The following is an 18,352-nucleotide window of genomic DNA, read 5'->3' as shown; positions in this document are numbered from 1 at the left end:
ATGAATTGACAAATATTACTTTGAAATGGAGTAGGCCTATAGCCCCTGGCTTGGGCTTCATTAGCCATATATGCCTTTGTTCTTCAGGCCCTATTGTGGGCTACTAGCCCCCGTACAGATGATTGTCTATATATCTCGAAAGACTGTTCTGAACAGGAGATTCACAGGGTGTGCAGGGTTTGGTTCCAGCCCAGTACTAACACACATAATCGTGATGATTAGGCTACAGTAGGCTAATCATAGCAATAATAGTTCAGAGGTAAAGTGAGCCCTAATACACTTTCTTGTTTTATTCTCAGCCTGTCATTTTCAGACATTAGACACACTCATGTTTGCATTAGCAAGAAAAAAAAAGGGCGAACTACGATGCGCTATTGGTGGAAGTTCTTCCCATGTGATTGATGTTCAATGTTCTTGTTGTCGGACGGTCTCTGCGCTAATGGCTCCTCCTGCAACTGCAAAACTGAGCTGAGCAAGGGTTGCAGGGGCAACGCAAATATATATTTTTTTCTCGAGCCGCAGGAAAGGGGTGACTTATTGAGCAATGTTTAAGAAAAAAACATTTTAGATTGCGTGCTTAGACGTCGTTCCAACTGTAGCGAAGGGTTCGAATTTAGAAAAAAATTCTAAACACCCCAAATGAACTCCGTCAGAGCAACCAGCAGAAGACCCAGGCGAGTGTCGAGGCCGCGCCCGGTACAGCCGGAAAGGAACAACCAGGAAAGAGGTAATGCATTTAATGTCGTTACTAACCTAACTGGGCTCCATTTCAAACCTTTTCAGAAATGCGTTAGTTCGGTGACTTGTTGACTCGAGTTAAACATTTGAGTAATGTAGGTTGATTTTCAAAATTAGGGTTGAAAACATCTTTCCCTTTCGGTTGAGACGGTAGGAAACACCGAGGCATCTTGCGCTGTCCGCATTCCCTAAGGCCGCGCTTTGTTTGGCTTGGTTTGTTCCTAGACCTAAACTAATCCTTACTGATCTTGACTAGCTAACGTTACAGATCATAGATCGTGGAAAATAATGGTTAGTCCCCCAGTGTCTTGCGGATGTTTTTCTTTCTATTTCTAATCCCGCTAACGTTAGTTTTTACTGGCATACTCAAGTTAGCCAGCTAAGTTAACTAGTAGTACGTTAACGTAACGAGCAAATTGGCAACACATTACGTTATCCGTAGACGGCTAGCTAGCCAACTAGCTACGCCTTTGTTTGAATAACACTTTGGAAATTATCAAAGTACAGACTTGCAATTGTTATATTTGCGCATTATGTAGAGGCCAATTGTACTTGTTTCCTGTCGACACTACGCCTTCCCCATTATACTAGTTTAACCAAAGTTGCGTTTTGTCTGGAGTTGTGATTTGTGTTGGCTGGTTTGTTAGCTAACAGTAGTTAACGTTAGCCATCTAGCTAATGCAGCTAGCTAGCTACTGTTTCTAGTCACATAACAAATAGTAGAAAAATAACTAGTTAGTAGGATTTGAATAAATCACGTTTTCGCTGTGGCAAACATCTACTCTCGTTGGCATAGACAGCTAGTAGCTAGCTAAATTCGCTTGACTCATCTAAATTAGCTAGCTACAATAGCTAATCGATTGTCTGTGCGGCGTCTCACACCACCTTCAGTCACCAAGGCCTGGCTGTGTTGGGATTAGATTAGCATCTATGACTGTCGGACACCCACCGGCGTTGTGTCCCAAGGCACACAATGGGGTAACCAGGCATTCTTACGAAAGCTAACCTTTCAAATGTAAACAATGTTTTAGGTTCTATGTGCGACAATCTCCGAAATTCGTCTCATTATCGGTAAATTGACAGCTGATGTTCAGACAAAGCGAGCTAATTTATAAAAGCAAGGGACATTTACCTGCGACCGACGGTCAGTAGAGCTTTTTGTGAGTGCTAACATACTCCTGTCTCTAATATCTCTGGTGCTAATGTTAGCTAGGTGATTTTCATTTGGCTTGGTCTAGCTAGATTTGAGTCAATTTGCCAGCGACGTTATGTAATGTCTGACTAACAGTAGAAATTAACGTCTGTATGATCAGTTATAGGATAAGCCATAGAAGTCACGTTAGTTGAGGCAGCTGTTCAAATGGTGGTCTGAGGCCTCTGAAGTGAAGAGGGATGTGTAATGTTAGCTAGCTGGGCTATATTGGCTGTTGCCCAATTATTGGCAAAAGGGCTGATCTGATTGGTCAAAAGACCAATTAGTGCGTAAAAATATCAGTTTTGGCCTGCCTGTGTAAATGCAGCCATTTACATCTGAAATAAATTGGGTATACGTTATGGGTTACTCATCATGTGACAGCATGACCAAGCAGAGACATACTACCACATCCTTTTTAGATACTACTACCTCCAATTGTTAGAAAAGAGGGCCCTCTGTACTAATGTGTATTCTCCTAATTAAGTATTTAGGATGCGTTTAGACAGGCAGCCAATTCTGATCTTTTTTCAAAAATATCAGAATTGGTCTGCCTGTCTAAACGCAGCCTTAGGGAAACATAGCTATGAAGTGGAATAAGAATGTTTGATGCTGGCATTTGTGATCTGAGCGCGCTCTACTACAGATTACAGGCCTACATATAGACATTTGCGTTCTTCATTGGCCTGAAAGAGAGGAACGCTGTTTTGCTTTGTTTTTGGTCATGCTGCCACCTCTTAAACTTTTCCCAATCCATGGTATCCTATTAAATTAGAGCCTACTTTGTTTTTGTACCCTAAAGACCTGAAATGTTATTTTACAGATGTTGGCAAAGTCTTAAGACTACCCCTATGCCTTTGCTGCCCATTAGGGCCAGGATGATACCAGTATCGCGATAGTATCATGGCAAGGAAACAAAACAAGAAGCGGATTTTACTTCTTTAGGAAAACAGCCCTAATGTTGGAAACAAACATTATGTTGTCATCCACAGTCACATTTATTTCTTTTCCAAGCTATATCACACTATTTTACATACAGCAGGTTTTTAAAGGACCAAAGAGTGTATTCTGCTTCGCGTTTTCATTTTTGCCACGGAAAAAACATTACAATACTGTCATTGTCCTGGCCCTACTGCCCATTTCCATTGATCAGTTGGATTACTAACTAGTGGCGCACAGGAACCATGACAGGAACAATGCAGCTAGACCCTTTTGTTAGGCTGTCTTTATTAAGTGAACACAGCTTCTTCCTGTTGAGGTCTTTACTCTGTCTCCTCCCCACAATCCCCATGATCTGAACTCTGGTCTTGTTTTTTCTCCCAGTAAGGATGCATTTTTTTGTTCTAAAATAAAGGTGGAGCACAACGCGGCACACTACATGTCCTTTGTAAAGGTTGTTTGTCAACAGCAGGTAATTGGTTTGCTTTTCTGTATACTGTGTTTTGAATAGGCTATATGTACGGCTATTAGGCCTAATGAGTTAGTTACTTTAGTGCCATTTGTGTGGGATGCACTGACGTTATAGTGAGCGAGGAAGAGACAGTGTTTGTAGTGGTTACTGGACTAGTAGCCTGGGAGAGCAGCCTTGCTACCAGAGCAACAGACAGTTTGCTGGAGCTAGGAGCTCCCAGCTGGGGTGGTTTTGGTTGGCAACAGTTAGGCTATGGACTCAAACGTTATGGATCCTCCAGGCAGAATCAACCTTTTGTTATTCACCTGCTGAAGGTAAACGGTCTGCAGTCACTTCAAATTAATTGAGTCCTCTGGGTGCTAGCAGGAGATGTAAAAAGTGTGTTGTGTACAAGCCAGGTCAGAGGTTAACTGTAGGACAATATTTTGTCATAAACAAACACATTAGATTGTGCAGACAGTGGGCAATACGTTTCAGAAATTGATCTTCGCCATTTTTAATATATGGTCTGATGTTAGCTTTTTGATGGGGCATTCATTTTATTATGTGTTTCATGTATAGGCCTACTATGTAGTTTGAATAGTTCTCCAAATGGACTGCATTGCCCTTTACATGTGACAATCTAATCAGAGGGAAAGCTCAATAGCACCACACAGCTGTTTGAATGTTTTAGCCAATCAAAATATCCTCCTCTGCCTTGTCAGAAGGCTCTGTGCAAAATTGCTAGAAGGCTGTAACATTTCTACAAGGGACTCTGAACTTCTTTCATCTGTTGTGTCCCACCCAACTCTTGTCATAGGATTCATACCCTCCTCAGGGAACAGCAGACTCTCAATTATTATATATATATACATACATACATACATACATACAGTACCAGTCAAAAGTTTGGACACACCTACTCATTCAAGGGTTTTTCTTTATTTTTAATATTTTCTACATTGTAGAATAATAGTGAAGACATCAAAACTATGAAATAACACATATGGAATCATGTAGTAACCAAAAAAGTGTTAAACAAATCAAACTATATTTTATATTTGAGATTCTTCAAAGTAGCCACCCTTTGCCTTGATGACAGCTTTGCACACGCTTGGCGTTCTCTCAACCAGCTTCATGAGGAATGCTTTACCAACAGTCTTGAAGGAGTTCCCACATATACTAAGCACTTGTTGGCTGCTTTTCCTTCACTCTGCGGTCCAACTCATCCCAAACCATCTCATTTGGGTTGAGGTCGGGTGATTGTGGAGGCCAGGTCATCTGATGCAGCACTCCATCACACTCCTTCTTGGTCAAATAGCCCTTACACAGCCTGGAAACCACTACTAAAGGACACCAATAAGAATAAGAGACTTGCTTGGACCAAGAAACACAAGCAATGGACATTAGACCGGTGGAAATCTGTCCTTTTGTCTGATGAGTCCAAATTTGAGATTTTTGGTTCCAACCGCCATGTCTTTGTGAGACGCAGAGTAGGTAAACGGATGATCTCTGAATGTGTAGTTCCCACCGTAAAGCATGGAGGAGGAGGTGTTATGGTGTGAGGGTGCTTTGCTGGTGACGCTGTCTGTGATTTATTTAGAATTCAAGGCTCACTTAACCAGCATGGCTACCACAGCATTCTGCAGCGATACACCATCCTATCTGGTTTGCGCTTAGTGGGACTATCATTTGTTTTTCAACAGCACAATGACCCAAAACACACCTCCAGGCTGTGTAAGGGCTATTTGACCAAGAAGGAGAGCGATGGCGTGCTGCATCAGATGACCTGGCCACCACAATCACCCGACCTCAATCCAATTGAGATGGTTTAGGATGAGTTGGACCGCAGAGTGAAGGAAAAGCAGCCAACAAGTGCTCAGCATATTTGGGAACTCCTTCAAGACTGTTGGAAAAGCATTCCTCATTAACCTCTTCATCACGAGGTTCCCCATATCCGGAGTACTCCTCCCGCAATCTCAAACAATGGCATAGTACGGTTTTTAAACGTGTGAATACCTGAATGTTATACACTACTGGAACGAGAAGCGTCTCAACTGTGAATCTAGCTAAACTGTTGTTGCCCAAATTAAATAATATTCAGACTCCAAGCAAATATATAAGCATATAGCAAAACCAGTACTGTTATTTGAATCCGTGCATGCCCGTATATTCATAGACAGATAAAGTATTTTCAACCTATCTACACAAACGATACACCATTCAAAAGCTGCTAGCTCACAGATTCTAACATTGATAGCCGTGTTCCTCTATGACCAACACTCACTAAACTACAGTGGGGAAAACAAGTATTTAGTCAGCCACCAATTGTGCAAGTTCTCCCACTTAAAAAGATGAGAGAGGCCTGTAATTTTCATCATAGGTACACGTCAACTATGACAGACAAATTGAGAATTTTTTCTCCAGAAAATCACATTGTAGGATTTGTAATGAATTTATTTGCAAATTATGGTGGAAAATAAGTATTTGGTCACCTACAAACAAGCAAGATTTCTGGCTCTCACAGACCTGTAACTTCTTCTTTAAGAGGCTCCTCTGTCCTCCACTCGTTTCCTGTATTAATGGCACCTGTTTGAACTGGTTATCAGTATAAAAGACACCTGTCCACAACCTCAAACAGTCACACTCCAAATTCCACTATGGCCAAGACCAAAGAGCTGTCAAAGGACACCAGAAACAAAATTGTAGACCTGCACCAGGCTGGGAAGACTGAATCTGCAATAGGTAAGCAGCTTGGTTTGAAGAAATCAACTGTGGGAGCAATTATTAGGAAATGGAAGACATACAAGACCACTGATAATCTCCCTCGATCTGGGGCTCCACGCAAGATCTCAACCCGTGGGGTCAAAATGATCACAAGAACGGTGAGCAAAAATCCCAGAACCACACGGGGGGACCTAGTGAATGACCTGCAGAGAGCTGGGACCAAAGTAACAAAGCCTACCATCAGTAACACACTACGCCGCCAGGGACTCAAATCCTGCAGTGCCAGACGTGTCCCCCTGCTTAAGCCAGTACATGTCCAGGCCCGTCTGAAGTTTGCTAGAGTGCATTTGGATGATCCAGAAGAGGATTGGGAGAATGTCATATGGTCAGATGAAACCAAAATATAAATTTTTGGTAAAAACTCAACTCGTCGTGTTTGGAGGACAAAGAATGCTGAGTTGCATCCAAAGAACACCATACCTACTGTGAAGCATGGGGGTGGAAACATCATGCTTTGGGGCTGTTTTTCTGCAAAGGGACCAGGACGACTGATCCGTGTAAAGCAGGGGTGTCAAACTCATTCCATGGAGGGCCTAGTGTCTGCAGGTTTTTGGTTTTTCCTTTCAATTAAGCCCTAGACAACCAGGTGTGGGGAGTTCCTTACTAATTAGTGACCTTAATTCATCAATCAAGGACAAGGGAGGAGTGAAAACCCGCAGCCACTAGGCCCTCCGTGGAATGAGTTTGACACATGTGGTGTAAAGGAAAGAATGAATGGGGCCATGTATCGTGAGATTTTGAGTGAAAACCTCCTTCCATCAGCAAGGGCATTGAAGATGAAACGTGGCTGGGTCTTAGTGCCATCCTTCAACTCCATTCAACACCACCCATCTATCTCTTAACACCATCCATAATGGATTTCTATTTGCCATATATTTTTCAACTGTACTGTGATGTTTTATAAAAGTACTGAACCTTTCTACTCTCATTGTTTCTACAGATCGTAAATTGAAAATAAACATTTTTGTTAAAAGTATTGTTATATTATTGATCGATTGACTATGACTTTTCAGATCACCCAGTAATGCTATCTGCAGAAAATCACATTGTAGGATTTTTTATGAATTTATTTGCAAATTATGGTGGAAAATAAGTATTTGGTCAATAACAAAAGTTTCTCAATACTTTGTTATATACCCTTTGTTGGCAATGACACAGGTCAAACATTTTCTGTAAGTCTTCACAAGGTTTTCACACACTGTTGCTGGTATTTTGGCCCATTCCTCCATGCAGATCTCCTCTAGAGCAGTGATGTTTTGGGGCTGTCGCTGGGCAACACAGACTTTCAACTCCCTCCAAAGATTTTCTATGGGGTTGAGATCTGGAGACTGGCTAGGCCACTCCAGGACCTTGAAATGCTTCTTACGAAGCCACTCCTTCGTTGCCCGGGCGGTGTGTTTGGGATCATTGTCATGCTGAAAGACCCAGCCACGTTTCATCTTCAATGCCCTTGCTGATGGAAGGAGGTTTTCACTCAAAATCTCACGATACATGGCCCCATTCATTCTTTCCTTTACACGGATCAGTCGTCCTGGTCCCTTTGCAGAAAAACAGCCCCAAAGCATGATGTTTCCACCCCCATGCTTCACAGTAGGTATGGTGTTCTTTGGATGCAACTCAGCATTCTTTGTCCTCCAAACACGACGAGTTGAGTTTTTACCAAAATGTTCTATTTTGGTTTCATCTGACCATATGACATTCTCCCAATCCTCTTCTGGATCATCCAAATGCACTCTAGCAAACTTCAGACGGGCCTGGACATGTACTGGCTTAAGCAGGGGGACACGTCTGGCACTGCAGGATTTGAGTCCCTGGCGGCGTAGTGTGTTACTGATGGTAGGCTTTGTTACTTTGGTCCCAGCTCTCTGCAGGTCATTTACTAGGTCCCCCCGTGTGGTTCTGGGATTTTTGCTCACCGTTCTTGTGATCATTTGACCCCACGGGTTGAGATCTTGCGTGGAGCCCCAGATCGAGGGAGATTATCAGTGGTCTTGTATGTCTTCCATTTCCTAATAATTGCTCCCACAGTTGATTTCTTCAAACCAAGCTGCTTACCTATTGCAGATTCAGTCTTCCCAGCCTGGTGCAGGTCTACAATTTTGTTTCTGGTGTCCTTTGACAGCTCTTTGGTCTTGGCCATAGTGGAGTTTGGAGTGTGACTGTTTGAGGTTGTGGACAGGTGTCTTTTATACTGATAACAAGTTCAAACAGGTGCCATTAATACAGGTAACGAGTGGAGGACAGAGGAGCCTCTTAAAGAAGAAGTTACAGGTCTGTGAGAGCCAGAAATCTTGCTTGTTTGTAGGTGACCAAATACTTATTTTCCACCATAATTTGCAAATAAATTCATAAAAAATCCTACAATGTGATTTTCTGGAGAAAAAAAATCTCAATTTGTCTGTCATAGTTGACGTGTACCTATGATGAAAATTACAGGCCTCTCTCATCTTTTTAAGTGGGAGAACTTGCACAATTGGTGGCTGACTAAATACTTTTTTCCCCCACTGTATTAATCAAAGAACGTCAATAACAAACGTCCATTTTTTTTATCACAACAACAAACTGCGTCTTACCTTTGTTGTTTCTGTTACCAAAAGTAGTGTCTGATCGAATAAAACCACTTGAAAAGATACTCTAGGGTCTCTCTCTCATTCCGAGTCGATTTCAATGAGTTTCCATCGTTTTACATGGCCAACAATGTGTTTGAAGATGAAGTCAGTAGTTTGGTTCAATCACAACAGGCACTGTTTTGTCGCCATCTTCTGGATATATGATGCAATCCTCGTGGTTTGTCATTGTTCTCATTTAAATCTACAGATCCAGAGCTTTCGATAGAGGGGTCACATGTCAAAATCGACCAACCGGTTGTTGAACTATCCAAGTGCGCACCTCATTGTCTCATATTAGTTGACTTGCTGCGTTATGCACGGTTACGCAGAGCGCACAACAACACTAGAATTTCGGAGGTAAAACGCAAAGTTTATTCAAATATGGCAGGCTCTAGTAACAAATATACAGTTACAGAGGCGTTATTAATTGTAACAGATGAAAGTTGGACTCCATGTATCCCCATTGACTCTGAATCAGACGATGAGGACCTGCTTAGACCGGACGAACCAGACCCCAACGACGAGAACAAAGGTTATCGTGTCCAGGGCCCTACTCAAGCATCAGAAGAGTATGTAATCCCATTGTTATTTATTACTTCTAATACTACTATTACTAATTTATTGTATGAGTACAAAACATACATTCTAAAATATCTATTTGAGTAACTGAAGCTCAACGTAAGTTAGCGCCAGCTAGATTAGCCTAGAGGCCCACGCGCAAATTGACTTACAATAGAACGCTATGTGTATTATTTATTGTCACTGAATTATCACTTAAGTCAACATTCTCATAGTTCTAACTATTTATTTTAGATATCTGACTGTTTTGAGTCAGATTTGTCAATGAATGAATACAAGTGTGTTTTAGTCATGATTTTCTTTTCTCTTTTGTCTTGTTTGTACAGTGAAGATGGTTATAGGGGTATGAGCCACAACCAGAGCATCTGCCTCCTCAGCCACAGCTTCCCCTTCCTCAGGCAGAGCCTCCTCTTCCTCAGCCTGGCCGCTTGTCTAGACAACGCACTTCTGCTCCCCTCCCTCGGCCACGGTCTTCATCGGACACTGAGTCCCCTGTAAAGAGCCCTCAACCCAAAAGAAAAGGAAAAGCTTTCTCAAAGTCAGCGCATCCAAGTCAGCGTGGTGGAGGTAGGCCTGCCACTCCAAGAGTCGGGGAGGAAGAAGAAGATAGGTGGCATAATAGAGAAGAGAAAAAAGGGTCTACATTTTGTGTGACAACCCACCCAAGGACACCATATCATTGTTTATAGTTTTGGGATGTGTGTAATTTTTGTTTTTAAATTTGTTGTTTATAGTTTCTAATAAATCTGCTCATTTTGGAGTCAAACTTTCCCATTGTATGGTTTATTTCAATGGGAACACATATAGAGGTCTGGGAGAACATGGGAAACAACATCAAAACAGTTGTATTTTGATGGAATGTACACATATAGTGTGATATGTTAGTGAAATTAAATGCCTTTTGCTGTCTGGTACCTGATAAAAGTCAAATGGCACTGATGGTGCCCAAATCTACCCAAATGTCTCCATTTGGTAATCCGCCTAAACATACTTCAACTATCTCATTATGGTGTATGGTGAAATAAGTATAGCCAGTTATAATTGTAATGGCTTAGCTGATAATAACAAAAGAAGAACAATATTTACATGGCTCAAAGAGAAGGAATATAATATCTATTGTATACAGGAAACTCATTCAACAATTTGAGATGAAGTAGCGTGGAAAAAAGAATGGGGGGGATATACTTCTTTCATGGGCAAAGAAATTCAAAAGGGGTGATGATATTAATTAATAGTAATTTCGATCCGAATGTGCAAATTGTCAAAATAGATACGCAAGGTAGATGGATTATTTTAAATATGTTATTGGACCATAAACAGATATGGCTCATTAACCTTTACGGACCAAATAATGATGATCCACAATTCTTTGACAATATAATAAATTATCAACCCTGCAAGCAATTCAAGACAATATTATTATGGTGGGGGATTATAATACTGTTTTAAATAGCTCAATGGACCGTAAAGGAAATCACACCACAAACAATCACCCACATGCTCTTAAGGAAATTGTGAATGTCATGGATACATTAGAACTAGTAGATATATGGAGGCTTAAATATACTGATCTAGTGAGATATACATGGCGGAGACTGAATCAAGCTAGTCGTCTTGACTTCTTTCTTATCTCATTCTCGTTGGCACCAAAAGTAAAAAAAAGTGTTGATAGGGGACTGAATGTGGTCGGACCATCATATAATAGGCATATACATTACTCTTACTGAATTTCCACGTGGGCGAGGATATTGGAAATTTAATCAAAGCCTATTGGATGATAAATTATTTATAATTAGAACAAAGGAATTTATAACTGACTTTTTCCAACATAACATAGGTACAGCGAATCCCCTTATTGTATGGGACACCTTTAAATGTGCCTTTAGAGGCCATGCAATTCAGTACTCATCTCGAAAACAAAAGCAATTTAGGTCAAAAGAGTTTATACTAAGAAAGGAAATAGAAAGTCTAACAGAACAGATAGATGGCAATAAAAACTGTAACATAGAGGCTCACAATAAATTAGAGGAAAAACTAAAAGAAATTGAGAAACTTATTCAAGAAAGATCAAGTGTAATATATTATAAAAAATAAAACAAACTGGATGGAATATGGGGAAAAATGCTAAAAATTCTTTTTTAATCTTCAACAGAGGAATGCTACCAAAAATAACTTAATGAAACTGGTTACAATTGACGGAGTCACCCATAATTCACCAAATGATATTTTGAAGGAAGAAACAAAGTACTTTAAGCATATGTTTTCTTTTCAGTCGCCTCCATCTCCTCTAACTGAAGCTAATTGTAGAGATTTTTTTTCTATTGATAATGTCAAATTAACAGCCACACAGAAAGACTCATGTGAAGGTGAAATTACAGAGGAGGAACTTAAGGGTGCAATTAAATACTTTAAGTCTGGGAAAACTCCAGGGTTGGATGGCATACCAGTCGAGGTATACCAAACCTTTTTTGATATACTAAGAGGACCGTTATTAGCATGTTTTAACCACTCCTATGTAAATGGTAGATTATCTGACACTCAAGAAGATCTCATTATTACTGAAACAGGATACAAGTGGAAAATATAAAGATCCAGTCCATTTACAAAATTGGAGGCCCCTTACACTTCAGTGTTGTGATGCAAAAATCCTAGCAAAATGTATAGCACATAGAATTAAAAAGGTATTGTCGGATATTATTCATTCTAATCAGACAGGTTTTTTACATGGAAGATACATTGGAGATAATATAAGGCAAGTATTGGAAACAATAGAACACTATGGAACATATGGGAAACCAGGCCTGCTATTCATAGCAGACTTCGAAAAGGCATTTGATAAAGTTCGACTGGGGTTTATATATAAATGCCTGGAGCATTTCAAATTTGGAGAATGTCTTATAAAATGGGTCAAAATCAGTATAGTAACCCTAGGTGTAAAATAGTAAATAATGGCTATTTCTCAGAAAGTTTTAAACTGTCAAGAGGAGTGAAACAAGGTTGTCCACTATCGGCACATCTATTTATTGTGGCCATCGAGATGTTAGCTATTAAAATCAGATCCAATAATAATATCAGAGGATTAGAAATCCAGGGCTTAAAAACAAAGGTGTCATTGTACGCTGATGATTCATGTTTTCTTTTAAATCCACAACTAGAATCCCTCCACAGCCTCATAGAGGATCTAGATACATTTTCTAACCTCTCTGGATTACAACCAAATTATGACAAATGTACTATATTACGTATTGGATCACTAAAAAATAAAAAAATTACATTACCATGTAGTTTACCAATAAAATGGTCTGATGGTGATGTGGATATACTCGGAATACATATCCCAAAGGAAATAAATGATCTCACTTCAATGAATTTTAATAGAAAGTTAGCAAAAATAGATAAGATCTTACTACCATGGAAAGGAAAATACCTGTCAATTTGTGGAAAAATCACCCTGATTTAACTCTTTAGTATTATCCCAGTTTACCTATTTGCTTATGGTCTTGCCTACGCCTAGCGAACAGTTTTTTAAATTATATGAGAAAAAAATATTCAATTTTATTTGGAACGGCAAGCCAGACAAAATTAAAAGGGCATATTTATATAATGAATATGAATTCGGAGGACAGAAATTATTAAATATTAAAGCATTAGACCTATCACTAAAAGCTTCAGTCATACAAAAGTTATACTTAAATCCGAACTGGTTCTCAAGCAAATTAGTAAGATTGTCTCACCCAATGTTCAAGAAAGGCCTTTTTCCCTTTATTCAGATTACAACAACTCATTTGCAGTTATATGAAAAGGAAATCATCTCCCAAATATCACTATTTCTAAAACAAGCCAGAAACGACAGAACAAATAATGCAACAAATATTGTGGTTAAATTCAAATATACTAATTGACAAAACAACTTTATTTTTTGACAGAATGTTTAAAAAAGGTATAATCTTCGTAAATGATATCATCGGTAGGACTGGTGGAGTATGTCGCACATGCAGCTAACAAAAACATATGGAAATGTCTGCTCTACCCAAAATTACAACCAAATAATTGCAGCCTTACCGCAAAAGTGGAAGAGGAAAGTGGAAGGGGAGAGAAAGTAAGGAACTTGTCTGTCGGCCTTGCATTAAAGAACATAATTGGTTAAGGAAAACTGTGATAAATAAAAAAGTATATCAGTTTCACTTAAGGACCAAAGGATTGACAGCCGTCCCATATAGATTGCAAAATAGTTGGGAAGAGATCTTTGACGTACCGATCCCATGGCATAGTGTTTATGAACTGACACGCAAAACGACACCGGATTCAAAAATTAGAATCTTTCAATTTAAATTATTATATAAAATTCTTGCTACCAATAGAATGTTATTTATATGGGGGATACAATCTTCCCAGCTCTGCAGATTTTGCTGTGAAGAGACAGAATCATTAGATCATTTGTTTTGGTTCTTTCCATTTGTAGCTTGTTTTTGGACACAGGTCCAGGAATGGCTAAAGGATTGCAATATTTACCTGGAGCTAACCTTGCAGATAGCATTACTGGGTGATCTGAAAAGTCATAGTCAATCGATTAATAATATAATACTTTTAGCAAAAATGTTTATTTTTTATTCACAATCTGTAGAAGCAATGAGAATAGAAAGGTTCAGAACTTTTGTATAACATAACAGTACGGTTGAAATATATATGGCAAATAGAAATCCTATATGGACGGTGTTAAGAGATAGATGGGAGGTATTGAATAGAGTTGAAGGATGGGACTAATAACAAATAACAACAAATAATAACAAAGATAGCTCATAATGTAAGCATACTGTGTCCATAATAAGTATATAGGTTGTATGTTGGGAGCTTTTGGGAAAGAGCACAGTTAGAAAGATATGGCATATAGAAGCAAACCGGATGGACATCATGAAAATGATCGGAGAGGTTGAGAGTAGAAAAAGTTCAGGAGCCAAAAAATAAATAATATATATATATAGAATTATTGTAAAATTAACTGTGTCCATAAGGTGTAGATAGTAAGTATAGACCGGAAGTAGAGGCCTGGGCATTGTTGTTCACTCATTTACTCCAAGTAGGGAAAGGATGGCGGGGTTGAAAAGTAATAAAGGGGAGTATATATATAAAAAACATGGGGGATTGGAAGTGATGCAGACAATTACATTGATAGAAGATACAATCTATCTGCAATATTAAGCTGATCCACCCCCCCCCCCCCAAAAAATAAATAAAAAAATAACATACTTCAACTAAAACCCCTACAACTTTGGTTTACTTTACTTTATTGGCATCAAACTTCACATAAGTACTCATCAGATATTGGACTATGGTCCCATAGTGTTTAGGGGCTGCAGCTGCATAAGTCCAATAAATTATTCCCTATAAAACCTGAAGTTACTTTCAGGCGGAATCAAAACCTCCCAATTTATGCTGTGTTCTAGCTTCATGTACTCTGACACAGTAATACCCACATTAATTATTTCACTTCAAGATACATCTCCCACGTGTTACCTTTCTTTTGCTACCAAGATTATGTTGATAGCCCTTGTCGTTTTGGAGATATACTCTATTCAATTTGGGCATGCATTTTCGAGGCAGGCACTTTAGCCAGGTGCCTAGTGATGAAGAGGTTAAGCTGTTTGAGAGAATGCCAAGAGTGTGCAAAACTGTCATCAAGGCAAATGGTGGCTACTTTCAAGAATCTAAAGTATAACACATATTTTGATTTGTTTAACACTTTTTTGGTTACTACATGATTCCATATGTGTTATTTCATAGTTTTGATGTCTTCACTATTATTCTACAATAGTACAAATAAAGAAAAACATTTGAATGAGTAGGTGTGTCCAAACTTTTGACTGGTGGCAACATGTAAAGTGTTGGTCCCATGTTTCATGAGCTGAAATAAAAGATCACAGAAATTATCCATATGCACAAAAAGCTTATTTTGCTCCAATTTTGTGCACAAATTTGTTAACATACCTGTTGGTGAGCATTTCTCTTTTGCCAAGATAATCAATCCACCTGACAGGTGTGGCATATCAAGAAGGTGATTAAACAGCATGATCATTACACAGGGGCACCTTGTGCTGGGGACAATAAAAGGCTACTCTAAAATGTACAGTTATGTCACACAACACAATGTCACAGATGTCTCCAAGTTTTGAGGGAGCGTGCAATTGGCAGAGCTGTTGCCAGAGAAATGAATGTTCATTTCTATACCATAAGCCGCCTCCAACTTTGTTTTAGAGAATTTGGCAGTACATCCAACCAACCTCACAACCACAGACCCCGTGTAACCACGCCATCCCCGGACCTTCACATCCGGCTTCTTCACCTGCGGGATCGTCTGAGACAAGCCACCCAGACAGCTGATGGAATTGAGGAGTATTTCTGTCTGTAATAAAGCCCTTTTGTGGGGTAAAACTCATTCTGATTGGCTGGGCCGGGCTCTCCAGTGGGTAGGCCTTGATTTAAATAGACTGATTTTCCTTATATGAACTGTAACTCAGTAAAATCATTGAAATTGTTGCATGTTGCGTTTATATTTTTGTTCAGCGTATATACACTGCTCAAAAAAATAAAGGGAACACTTAAACAACACAATGTAACTCCAAGTCAATCACACTTCTGTGAAATCAAACTGTCCACTTAGGAAGCAACACTGATTGACAATAAATTTCACATGCTGTTATGCAAATGGAATAGACAACAGGTGGAAATTATAGGCAATTAGCAAGACAACCCCAATAAAGAAGTGGTTCTGCAGGTGGTGACCACAGACCACTTCTCAGTTCCTATGCTTCCTGGCTGATGTTTTGGTCACTTTTGAATGCTGGCGGGGCTTTCACTCTAGTGGTAGCATGAGACGGAGTCTACAACCCACACAAGTGGCTCAGGTAGTGCAGCTCATCCAGGATGGCACATCAATGCGAGCTGTGGCAAGAAGGTTTGCTGTGTCTGTCAGCGTAGTGTCCAGAGCATGGAGGCGCTACCAGGAGACAGGCCAGTACATCAGGAGACGTGGAGGAGGCCGTAGGACCGCTACCTCCGCCTTTGTGCAAGGAGGAGCAGGAGGAGCACTGCCAGAGCCCTGCAAAATGACCTCCAGCAGGCCACAAATGTGCATGTGTCTGCTCAAACGGTCAGAAACAGACTCCATGAGGGTGGTATGAGGGCCCAAGGTCCACAGGTGGGGGTTGTGCTTACAGCCCAACACCGTGCAGGACGTTTGGCATTTGCCAGAGAACACCAAGATTGGCAAATTCGCCACTGGCGCCCTGTGCTCTTCACAGATGAAAGCAGGTTCACATTGAGCACATGTGACAGACGTGACAGAGTCTGGAGACGCCGTGGAGAACGTTCTGCTGCCTGCAACATCCTCCAGCATGACCGGTTTGGCGGTGGGTCAGTCATGGTGTGGGGTGGCATTTCTTTGGGGGGCCGCACAGCCCTCCATGTGCTCGCCAGAGGTAGCCTGACTGCCATTAGGTACCGAGATGAAATCCTCAGACCCCTTGTGAGACCATATGCTGGTGCGGTTGGCCCTGGGTTCCTCCTAATGCAAGACAATGCTAGACCTCATGTGGCTGGAGTGTGTCAGCAGTTCCTGCAAGAGGAAGGCATTGATGATATGGACTGGCCCGCCCGTTCCCCAGACCTGAATCCAATTGAGCACATCTGGGACATCATGTCTCGCTCCATCCACCAACGCCACGTTGCACCACAGACTGTCCAGGAGTTGGCGGATGCTTTAGTCCAGGTCTGGGAGGAGATCCCTCAGGAGACCATCCGCCACCTCATCAGGAGCATGCCCAGGCGTTGTAGGGAGGTCATACAGGCACGTGGAGGCCACACACACTACTGAGCCTCATTTTGACTTGTTTTAAGGACATTACATCAAAGTTGGATCAGCCTGTAGTGTGGTTTTCCACTTTAATTTTGAGGGTGACTCCAAATCCAGACCTCCATGGGTTGATAAATTTGATTTCCATTGATCATTTTTGTGTGATTTTGTTGTCAGCACATTCAACTATGTAAAGAAAAAAGTATTTAATACGATTATTTCATTCATTCAGATCTAGGATGTGTTATTTTAGTGTTCCCTTTATTTTTTTGAGCAGTGTATATGCCCAGAGCCACATGTATCTGTCTATATGGCTCTTTATAGGCCTATCATTTGATTTAGTCTATATGTGTCTATGGTTAGGCTTGATACAATCTGAAGGTTTCAGGGGGTCTGTCTGTGTGACCCAATTACACAATGTACAGTCGTGGTCAAAAGTTTTGAGAATCACACAAATACTAATTTTCACAAAGTCTGCTGCCTCAGTTTTGATGATGGCAATTTGATGCAAAGTCCCTCTTTGCCGTGAAAATGAGTTTAATCCCCCCCCCCCCAAAAAGTGAATTTCAGCCCTGCCACAAAAGGACCAGCTGCCATCATGTCAGTGATTCTCTCGTTAACACAGGTGAGAGTGTTGACGAGGACAAGGCTGGAGATCACTCTGTCATGCTGATTGAGTTAGAATAACAGACTGGAAGCTTTAAAAGGAGGGTGGTGCTTGAAATCATTGTTCTTCCTGTGTTAACCATGGTTACCTGCAAGGAAACATGTGCCGTCATCATTGCTTTGCACAAAAAGGGCTTCACAGGCAAGGATATTGCTGCTAGTAAGATTGCACCTAATCAACCATTTTTCGGATCATCAAGAACTTCAAGGAGAGAGGTTAAATTGTTGTGAAGAAGGCGTCAGGGCACCCACGAAAGTCTAGCAAGCGCCAGGACCGTCTCCTAAAGTTGATTCAGCTGTGGGATCGGGGCACCACCAGTGCAGAGCTTGCAGGGCAGCAGGCAGGTGTGAGTGCATCTGCACGCACAGTGAGGCGAAGACTTTTGGAGGATGGCCTGGTGTAAAGAAGGGCAGCAAAGAAGCCGCTTCTCTACAGGAAAAACATCAGGGACAGACTGATATTCTGCAAAAGGTACAGGGATTGGACTGCTGAGGACTGGGGTAAAGTCATTTTCTCTGATGAATCCCCTTTCCGATTGTTT

At 40.7% G+C, this 18,352-nt stretch overlaps 1 protein-coding gene across 4 annotated transcripts in view; it reads left to right on the top strand.

The window, feature by feature from the left end:
- Positions 1 to 400: 400 nt before the first annotated feature.
- The window catches only part of LOC311100583 (F-box only protein 11-like), a 41,779-nt gene continuing 23,827 nt past the window's right edge, over positions 401 to 18,352 (top strand). The window contains exon 1 of one of the 4 annotated variants that reach the window (XM_084141498.1): positions 401 to 727. In XM_084141498.1, the coding sequence (XP_083997624.1) occupies positions 640 to 727 (88 nt within the window). In that variant the 5' untranslated portion in view covers positions 401 to 639. The remainder of the gene's footprint in view (positions 728 to 18,352) is intronic. The other 3 variants (XR_014609832.1, XM_084141497.1, XR_014609833.1) reach the window with 3 other exon arrangements.

The sequence above is a fragment of the Coregonus lavaretus genome (genome assembly GCF_964263955.1).
Source record: "Coregonus lavaretus genome assembly, chromosome: 25".
In the NCBI taxonomy this organism is placed as follows: domain Eukaryota; kingdom Metazoa; phylum Chordata; class Actinopteri; order Salmoniformes; family Salmonidae; genus Coregonus; species Coregonus lavaretus.
Note: the sequence above shows the minus strand (reverse complement) of the source record. Positions and strands in the feature narration are given on the sequence as shown.